This window comes from Nanorana parkeri, unplaced genomic scaffold (assembly GCF_000935625.1).
Source record: "Nanorana parkeri isolate BGI_ZX_2015 unplaced genomic scaffold, ASM93562v1 scaffold1316, whole genome shotgun sequence".
Lineage (NCBI taxonomy): Eukaryota > Metazoa > Chordata > Amphibia > Anura > Dicroglossidae > Nanorana > Nanorana parkeri.
Window position 1 is genome coordinate 344,671 of NW_017307584.1, and position 10,405 is coordinate 355,075.

The 10,405-nt window shown below is 50.4% G+C and overlaps 1 protein-coding gene across 1 annotated transcript in view; it reads right to left on the minus strand.

Annotated features, from left to right (window-relative positions):
• PITPNC1 (phosphatidylinositol transfer protein, cytoplasmic 1) overlaps window positions 1–10,405 on the minus strand; it is a 114,445-nt gene that overhangs the window by 5,110 nt on the left and 98,930 nt on the right. Inside the window, exons 7-8 of the mRNA XM_018569277.1 lie at window positions 4,225–4,380; window positions 2,230–2,293 (exon numbers count right to left, since the gene is read on the minus strand). Of these exons, the coding sequence (XP_018424779.1) occupies window positions 2,230–2,293; window positions 4,225–4,380 (220 nt within the window). The remainder of the gene's footprint in view (window positions 1–2,229; window positions 2,294–4,224; window positions 4,381–10,405) is intronic.

A 10,405-nucleotide genomic window follows, 5' to 3' on the forward strand; every position in this document is an offset into this window, starting at 1 on the left:
TCCAGCCCAACAAGAACACTTTGCACTTTAATTGACTCCAGCAGCCCACAAGCAGAGTGACTCCAATTTTCATGTCCGTACAAATGGCTGCCCGGCTAGGTGAGCTTGTAAGGCTGACGGTGTTCTGATTTCCAGAATGGTTCTGAATCAGTTTCATGCAGGATAAGTGGTCCTGGTTATGAGTGCCGGCTCTGCAGTATTTACCTGGCTTCAGGAAATACACTCCCAGTGACCCTGTGAGGTGCTTCTTGGATTCTGGCCAGAGGGATTCAGTAGAAGAGTCACCACTTCTCATCTGGAGCTAAGCCCTGCAGTTCCTGTGCTCACCTGCAGGTGTCCCCAGGCAGCCAGGAACTTTTAGGTACCAGACCACCAATGGGTGCTCACCTGCGGGTGTCTCCCAGCTGCCAGCACTTAGCCATCACCTGATGCTTCATGGGAGGGTATTTAAACCCTCCCTGCAGTCAGGATGATGGCTCAGTATCTTGTTATTATTTCCTGTGTGCCCTGAGCCCTGTTACCTGTTTGCAGTCCTGAGCCCTGTTACCTGATGGCAGTCCTGAGCCCTGTTACCTGATGGCAGTTCTGAGCCCTGTTACCTGATGGCAGTCCTGAGCCCTGTTACCTGATGGCAGTTCTGAGCCCTGTTACCTGATGGCAGTCCTGAGCCCTGTTACCTGATGGCAGTCCTGAGCCCTATTACCTGATGGCAGTCCTGAGCCCTGTTACCTGATGGCAGTCCTGAGCCCTGTTACCTGATGGCAGTCCTGAGCACTGTTACCTGATGGCAGTCCTGAGCCCTGTTACCTGTTTGCAGTCCTGAGCCCTGTTACCTGTTTGCAGTCCTGAGCCCTGTTTGCAGTCCTGAGCCCCGTTTGCAGTCCTGAGCCCTGTTTGCAGTCCTGATTCCTGCTTGTCGTCCTGTTGCTGTTACCTGTAGATAGCTTTTATTGCTTGCGTTTTATGCTATAGGTGTCGGGGGTTATATTATTTGGTTGGGGGGTCACGTTAGCTATCCGTGTTTGCTTTTGGGTGTTTCATTTGGTTTTTCTGGATACTAATAAACTGTATATAACACATCTTGCCTTGTCCGGTTTGGTCATACGTGTTTGGTCTTCCTGTGTGGGTACCTGCATACGGTGTGGGGACACCTGTGCCGGCACCCGTGACATTATCTCTTGTGCTGCCCAAAGCCATCAGACATTCATTATCCCTACAAGTCTTCACTGGACTGTCATACCGGAGCCTTTGAGCACCCATCTCCCGAGCTATAACCTACAAAGGATAAAATAAAAAGCCCAACTTTGTCTTTTGTAGAGAAGGGGTTGAAGAGAAGCTGGTTTGATGTTTGAAAGACACCGGTGTTGTTTAAGAGGAAACGCGGCAACCTGAAAGAAGGAAATGGCAGTCCTGAGCCCTATTACCTGATGGCAGTCCTGAGCCCTGTTACCTGATGGCAGTCCTGAGCCCTGTTACCTGATGGCAGTCCTGAGCCCTGTTACCTGATGGCAGTCCTGAGCCCTGTTACCTGTTTGCAGTCCTGAGCCCTGTTACCTGTTTGCAGTCCTGAGCCCTGTTTGCAGTCCTGAGCCCCGTTTGCAGTCCTGAGCCCTGTTTGCAGTCCTGATTCCTGCTTGTCGTCCTGTTGCTGTTACCTGTAGATAGCTTTTATTGCTTGCGTTTTATGCTATAGGTGTCGGGGGTTATATTATTTGGTTGGGGGGTCACGTTAGCTATCCGTGTTTGCTTTTGGGTGTTTCATTTGGTTTTTCTGGATACTAATAAACTGTATATAACACATCTTGCCTTGTCCGGTTTGGTCATACGTGTTTGGTCTTCCTGTGTGGGTACCTGCATACGGTGTGGGGACACCTGTGCCGGCACCCGTGACATTATCTCTTGTGCTGCCCAAAGCCATCAGACATTCATTATCCCTACAAGTCTTCACTGGACTGTCATACCGGAGCCTTTGAGCACCCATCTCCCGAGCTATAACCTACAAAGGATAAAATAAAAAGCCCAACTTTGTCTTTTGTAGAGAAGGGGTTGAAGAGAAGCTGGTTTGATGTTTGAAAGACACCGGTGTTGTTTAAGAGGAAACGCGGCAACCTGAAAGAAGGAAGACTTCCCATTTATATGACTTCTCTACAGCCCTTGCTGGAGCTATCTTAGTGTATGTCTATCTCTAGATCGCAGGAACCCCTCGTCCTAGAGAGTGAGCGAACTTACCATACCATTCATCGACCCACGCAAACGCTTGCCGGTGCCCAATCAGCAAGATATCTTTCACCACCTAAAAAATAAAACACATCTTACTAAGGAAAGATTCATAAGAAGCAACAAACAGAATCAGAGTCTGGACCTCTAGTGACTTCTTACTCCCAAAAACTCAGGACTGCGGAGATCAGAACAAAGCCATAAGAGGTGCAGAGGGGAACCCAGGCCAGTCTGGAAGGAAGCAGCTCCAATACTTTGCTTATGTTATTAAATCATATGTACAGGTGAAACTGGAATAATTAGAATATGGTGCAAAGTTCATTTATTTCACTAATGCGACTTATGCGGTGAAACTAATATATGACTTTTGCACGATATTCGAATTATTCGAGATTCACCTGTATTGTCCTTTTGTATCTGGCAGTGTTGGCCGAATACCCCGTGCCACACTGGCAGACTCTGGGCCCATTCACACTTCACATAGGAATACATACAGGGCATTTGTTTCAGTGTTCTAATGCATTTGACATACTTTGTTGTTTGCTGTGGCGTTTCTTTTGGTAAAGCCTCATTGAACTTTCAGTTTAAACCTGTGAGGTGCATCGTGACAAATGGTGTGCAAAGTCTTACTGTTCATCATGTGTAGAAAGCAGCCACAGCCTGAGTAGGAAAGCCTGTCCCCCTGCCAGCATGCTGTAAAGAAGGACCCTTGTTCTCTGGGTGTCAGCAGTGGTCTTCCTGTAGGGGTCTGTTACGTCCCAATGCCGTGCCTATAGCTCTGCAATCAGTGAAGCTCATGCTGCTGGCTGATTGGAGATTTCTAGCTGTGACCCAGAGGGGACGTCGTCAGATTTGTGCAGAGAGACCACACAGAGAGCAAGGGTCCTTCTCTGCAGCATGCTGGTAGGTGACAGGCTTTTCTATTCAGGATGTGGCTACATGCTAAAGAAAATGAAGTGTTATCACATGGTTATTTGCCACGTCGTTTGTTCACATTCCCCTGGAATGTATTTAGGAATGCACTGATACTGATATTAAAAATATCGGCGTCGAGACCGCGTATTTGGGGGAGTACACGTACTCGCCCAATTGCTCCCGATGCCTATACTGATACTGGAACTTCCGGTATCCGTAAGCCGGGCGGCGAGTCATTACACACGGCCCGGCTTCCTGATTGGCCGGGAAGCCGGCTCCATGCTCCCTCGTCACCAGGGAGCATAGAGCTGGCTTCCCGGCCAATCAGGAAGCTGGGGGGCTGCCAGTACCGGAAAACAATATTGGTACTCGTACTCGCTACTAAAAAAACGGCGCCGGTGCATCCCAAGTTTTAACAGAAGTCACGGTTTCAGAACAAATTCCTTAAAGGAGAACTATGGGGTTAAGTATTTTCACCATAGTTCTCCTTAAGAGTAACGGGAGGACACAAACTAGCGTCCTCCCGTCACCCTAAGCTCAGTATATAGGGAGCTACAGCTCGCGGTATACTGAGACGCCGCAGCCGGAGCGGATCCCGACGTAGATGAAGGGATCCGCCCAGCTGCGTGAGTGACAGCTGGCTCCTCCTATCTAGAGGCAGAGCCAGCTGTACCCGCCCCCTCCCCCGTCCGTTCCGCCAGTCAGCGCTGGAGGATTGGAGCGGGGAGAGAGTGAATCCATCCCCTCCCCTGTCACGGCAGAGAGCCGTGACAGGATGGAGAGGTGAGCGAACGCCGGTATGTGTTCGCTCACCTCCCGATCTACTGAGCCGACCTGTGACAGTCTCATTGTCACAGGTCGGCTAGAACTATGAGGGGAGTGAAAAGCACCTCCCCCTCCCCCCCCCCTCATAGTTCTCCTTTAAACTGCAAAAACATGAACAGGACCCTTAAAGTTCCAGCCCCAGCTGACAATTAAAGTGCATGCTCTTCGGTCCCTGAAAAGCTCCTACTGGTTGCAGGAAAGTTTGTCCATGTTCATTACATTGATGCAGATGAAAGACACTCATTCCGGCAGCATGTCATCACCCACCTTATGCACAAACTGCTCCACGCGGGTCTGCAGACCCCACACTTCGAACTTCACAGCAACCAACTTATATGAACACATGACCGGCTGCTGATTCTCCCTCCAGCCCTCCTTCAGGAGTCCCCGGCCCGTCTTCTCCGACTTGAAGGTCTTGGGGTCCTGGAAAACATCATGGGGGTATGTGTCAAGGTGCTGGCTGCATGTTTTTATATCGTGGTGCAGAAAATGATACAATTGCCACAATATTATTACACAGCTACCAAATGTTTCTCTTCAGGACCTGAATCCTTCTGCCCGTCCCTACCGGATGTATCAATAAATATCCCGCTTCTGAAAACACGATGAGATGCGGGGAAATCTGTAGAACCCTCGGTCTTACCAATGACTTGAACGGTGTAAACTTTGTGGATTGCACTTGGAATACAAATGATTTACTTATTATATCTAAGAGAAAAAACATAAATATACAGTGTATATATATAAACAATTTGCAGCTTCTTGAGTAACAAGCTTTGGGCATCAGTCAGGGGTGTCCCGAGGCTGGTTGTCACCCGGAGCGGAGACCAGGTGACACCCTGTCGTGATGTCATTGCACTTGCTCGTGGCGTTGCCGCGTACGTGTGCGATGACGTCATCACGCATGCGCGGTCGTCTTATTGACCAATGCCGGCAGCCATCTTGGTGATGGACGCCGGCAGAGAGAGGAGGGGACAGTCACCTGGCGGGATGAGGTATGCCGCCGGGTCCCCTCCTCTCTCCTGACACTGTCGGGCTCTCGGTCCATGACCGAGTGCCCGACATTTCATAAGGAGTGACACCAAAATGACTGTCAGTCATTTTGGTGCCACCCCTGCAATGGGGGCACCCGGGTGCGGGCCGCACTCCCCGCATCCCCCTTGTGACGCCGCTGGCATCAGTTTGCAAATAGGATGTCGGGCAACTAGACTAGAAGCATTGTAGTTAATGATTTAGGGGTATGAAGGATCTCAGCTAGGAGGAAAGATCAAAGGAAATCTTACATCTGAGTGCTGCTGATCTCCGGCAGCCACTTCCTGTCTACATGACTCCAGCGATGGCTGCACGGCATTTCTCAGGGCGGGTTTTCCGGATGGTGACAACAGTGGCCCGTGTCTGTGTAATGTGCGCTGAAACAGATACTTGTAGTCTCCACCTGAAACCCATGTGACAGTGTGACAACACAAGTGTACAATTGGGAGACGGGGATCACAGCGTAGTCACCCTATAACAGGACTGAACAAGGACCTTCATGGCAGGATCATCAGGGATTATTTGAATGAAGGCTGCAGGTTTGCAAAGATTGGAAATAACTTTGGTTAAAGGAGAACTTTTAAAGGAGATTTAGTTAAAGGAGAAGCTCAGTATATAGGGAGCTACTGCTCGCGGTATACTGAGACCGCCGCAGACGGGACGGATCCCGACATTACTGTTGCGATCCGCCCAGCTGCGTGAGTGACAGCTATCTAAAGGCAGAGCCAGCTGTACCCGCCCCCTCCCCCGTCCATTCCGCCAGTCAGCGCTGGAGGATCGGAGAGGGGGGAATCCCTGCAGGGAGCCGTGAGTGACAGTCACCTCTCTCTGCCGGGACATGATCGAGAAGTGAGCGAACGCCGGTATGTGTTCGCTCACTTCCCGATCTATAGAGCCGACCTGTGACAGTCTCATTGTCGCACCGAACTATGAGGCTGGGTGACAATCACTCCCCTCATAGTTCTCCTTTAAATCTTAAAAATCCCTCCAAGTCCCTGAACTCTGACCAACAATGTATCTTATTTGTGTATCACTCGGCTGGAGATCCTCCAATCATCTCCGACACTGTCCTTCCTTCTGGAGGGGGGGCTACGTCTGCTCCCCATGGTCCCCGTGTGAGTTGTAAAGTAGTCACCGCTCCAAGCTCCTCCCCCCGGGATGGACGACAATCTCAGGTTTAGTTTACTGATTTGTATTGGGATTGTAGTCCATCCCGGGAGTGACAGTCACCTCTCTCTGCACGGATAGATCGAGAAGTGAGCGAATGCCGGTATGTGTTCCCTCACTTCCCGATCTATTCTGCCGACATGTGACAGTCTCATTGTCACACGTCGGCTCCAACTATGAGGCTGAGTGATTTTCACTCCCCCCCTCATAGTTCTCCTTTAATATTGTAATGTGTTGAAGCCTCTATGAGATTTTAGTGATTGGGTCTTAGAGCTGTCGGAGTCCTCCACAGGAGCAGGCTTGATGCAACAGACCTGGATATGGTTGTAAATACACAAAATATAAACAGCAACGAATAAGAACATACATAAGGCCTCATTCACACACAACGCAAGCAAAACGGTATATTGCGTATATATACGCGTCAATGCGTTGTGAGATTTAGCTTCCAATGGTAGCGCATTAAGGACGCATCCACTCGCTGCAATCTATATTCAAGGGCTTCCTTGGCCACTTTTATTAAATGAAAGTTCACAAAACAGGACAATTACCCTCGCAGGGGTTCTTTAGCATCTCATGGCAGCACCTGCCCTTCCAGCCTCCTGGCTTTGCATTTGCAGCACCGCTGCTCCGGCCTCAGCCCACTGTCTGTTCCTCCAGACAGCCCCAGTCATGTGCTAACCTGCACACTGGGGGTTCTTCCCAATCCACAGCACCCTTCTGCACTGGACTCCACTCTGACTCCTGGGTGGGGCGTTCCTGTCTCCCAGGTGGAGTCTTGAACCCTTCCCAACACCTTTTAATTTAAAGGCTGTGCACACCTGTGCCATCAGCATGCGCCGGCCACTCAGATTCTGGACACAGGAATGGAGATCACACAGTGGCATTGCCATGCACTGCCACAGCGTATATATACGCGCACTATATGCAATCCCAGAATGCATCACTCGTAATGGCATTTTTAATGTGCTGTACGCATGTACGTGCGTATAGACGCGTATATGCGTGTAAATACGCAGCAATGCGCTGCCCGGACGCATCTCTGTTCCGTTCTGTTTTTGCGCATATATACGCTACGCAAATATACGGCTCTATACGCGGCTGTGTGTATGGAGCCATTTACTTGCATAGGTTGCATATGGTACAATACGCGCATACGTGCGGCAGTGTGAATGAGGCCTAAAGCCCAGCGACAGCAATCCGCCAGACTGGAGGAGAAAAGCCGTGTGTCAGTTCTACTTCCCCTTCCGGCCTGACTCAGAGACGACGTTCTCTTCTCTGTTCCTCTCCTGCTCCCAAATCGCTGTCACGCACGATGGTAAAGCGAGGGAGTCAGACAGAGAAGGCATTGTGCTGACATTGATTGCCGCGTCTCGGGGGAACATTAAAGTCCTCATTTCTCTGCAGACGCTCCCTCGCTTCCATTCCGCCTTTTCAAGCCCCAGAAAATTGTCTTGTTAAATCTTTCCCCCTTTTTTGATTTGAGGGCCCAGCAGGTTCCGGCGGAATAAAAGAAAAACTGCGTTATTACCACCAAAACTCCGCGCTGATGTTTCTCATGACGGGCAGCAGTGCGTGACGCGTGATCCCGGCAAATGGTCGCAAAGTGAGCGAAGGCTCTTTTCATGGCGGCGGGAACGCGGGAGGGACAAATTGCTTTTCTTTTTTTCCCGCTAAATTGATCCGCGATCCGGAGTTTTTATATGATTCGGTTAGAGATTTGTCTGTTAAAGCAACAGCGCTTGCTTAATTCCACCGTGCCGTATCTGCACATTAGTCACAACGCGTGCCGATGACGAGTTCTTATTGAGTACCGTCTACCAAAATCTAATGATAGCAATCCGCCTCCTCCCGGGGGGATCGGTGACACCGGAGGTCTGCAATCACTTAGCAGCGGTAGACCAGCCCATTATGATTCCGCCGATGTTAGTGACGAAGGGGTTAATTTCCTACTAAAAGACATGTAATAAGGACAGCCAGGGCTAGGCAAACTAGGCAGCCGCCTAGGGCGCAGCCTCGACCACTCACCCCCCTCCCCGTTTCCAAGTGCAAAAGCCAATAGCAGGCTGGCAGGCCCACCCACTGAGCAGAGGAGCTATACTAAGAGACAGCATTCTCTCTCAGCTCCGCTCCTGTGCTCAGTTGCTGGTGTTTCAATAGCCAGTCTGCTATTGGCTATTTTCAAATGAAAATAGACCCCCGGCTTCCTGATTGGGGGCTGCGCCGCTGGGGGGGTGTTGGGGCGGGTGCAAGTAGCTTGTCTTGCCTAGTGCGCAAAATAGTCTAGCACCAGCCCTGAGGACAGCTCATCAGATTCAGCCTGGGCGCATCTACTCCGCTCTGTAGGGAGGTGCTGGATGATGCCAGGTGGCTTAAAGGAGAACTATGAGGGGGGGGGAGGGGCTTGTCACTCACCTCATAGTTCTAGCCGACCTGTGACAATGAGACTGTCACAGGTCGGCTCAGTAGATCGGGAGGTGAGCGAACACATACCGGCGTTCGCTCGCCTCTTGATCCTGTCACGGCTCTCTGCCCCCCTCCCCGCTCCGATACTAGCGCTGACTGGCGGAACGGACGGGGGAAGGGGGTGGGTACAGCTGGCCCTGCCTCTAGATAGGCAGAATAAGCTGTCACACACGCAGCTGGGCGGATCCCGACATAATTGTTTGTTCCTGTTTAGGCCCCGTTCACATGTAGCGACTTATCGCGCGATTTCCACCGCAATATCGCGCATTTTTGCCGCGCGATATCGTGAGAAGTCGCCGGCCAATGCTATTCAATGGAGCTGTCTTAACTCCATGTCGGGCGTCGCTCGTCGCGGTCGCAAGTCGCTTCTACCGGACCCTTTTTTCGGCAGATTTTGCTTTTTACTATGGAGCCCGACGGAGAAGGTCGCGCTACCGTCGCTGGAACGTCGCCCCGAAAGTCGCGCTATCCCGGCCGCTGCAAAGGTATGTCGCTACATGTGAACGGGGTCTTAGGGATGATAGCATTCGTTGAACAACCATTGTCTGACGTGCGGAGCATGGACGATGTTGCCGAGGTCAGCAGAAAACAATGGCACCGGGCCCATGAACTGAACCCTGCTTGTGTACCCCATTACACGTTCACGCGTTCACACCCCATGCATGCGATATGTTTATGTCACTTGCCATGGAAGCAGATTGCTCCGGCGAAGTCGTGACTCGGTTGTCAGCTGCCTGCTGCCACATTTTGTTGTTGTGCAGGCAGTGAATTGCCAGGGCCCAGATGGCCCCCTACGAGGGAATAGAAATCCTCAAATCCCAGGATTCTATGCGTCTCCTCCTGGACACCCAATTCACAGAACGACATCTGCTGCTGACGCACGTCTCCTTCCGCTGCGAGGTAAGCATGGAACTTCAGCCGAGGGGAACGAGACTGAAAAACACGGGAGCGAGAAATAATAACAAAGGTATCAAATCAAACACCTCCAGGGGACGGGATAGTAGCAGACGTTCAATATGGATCCTTTGTGATAATTCCGGCATGAGTAGATGGAGATCACGCGAGGAACAATCCCCTTTGTGTACACACATTGAGGAAGGTGATACCATTTGGTGTGACAGAGGTGCAGGAGTCCAATACAAGAACATTCTATCTATATTATTATTCTGTATGTTCAATAATACACTGATAGAACCAAAGCAATGTGCACAATGCCGGATCCACAACAACCAGCTGTAATCCATCTCCTGCCAGTCTGATCTCTGATTGGGCGCTCGAGGTTTGTCTATGCATAGTCCTCTTTTGAGGTCCATCATTCTATGAAGGTCATAGGCTTATATATGGGGCGCTCTAGGTTTGTCTATGCATAGTCCTCTTTTGAGGTCCATCATTCTATGAAGGTCATAGGCTTATATATGGGGCGCTCTAGGTTTGTCTATGCATCGTCCTCTTTTGAGGTCCATCATTCTATGAAGGTCATAGGCTTATATATGGGGCGCTCTAGGTTTGTCTATGCATAGTCCTCTTTTGAGGTCCATCATTCTATGAAGGTCATAGGCTTATATATGGGGCGCTCTAGGTTTGTCTATGCATAGTCCTCTTTTGAGGTCCATCATTCTATGAAGGTCATAGGCTTATATATGGGGCGCTCTAGGTTTGTCTATGCATAGTCCTCTTTTGAGGTCCATCATTCTATGAAGGTCATAGGCTTATATATGGGGCGCTCTAGGTTTGTCTATGCATAGTCCTCTTTTGAGGTCCATCATTCTATGAAGGTCATAGG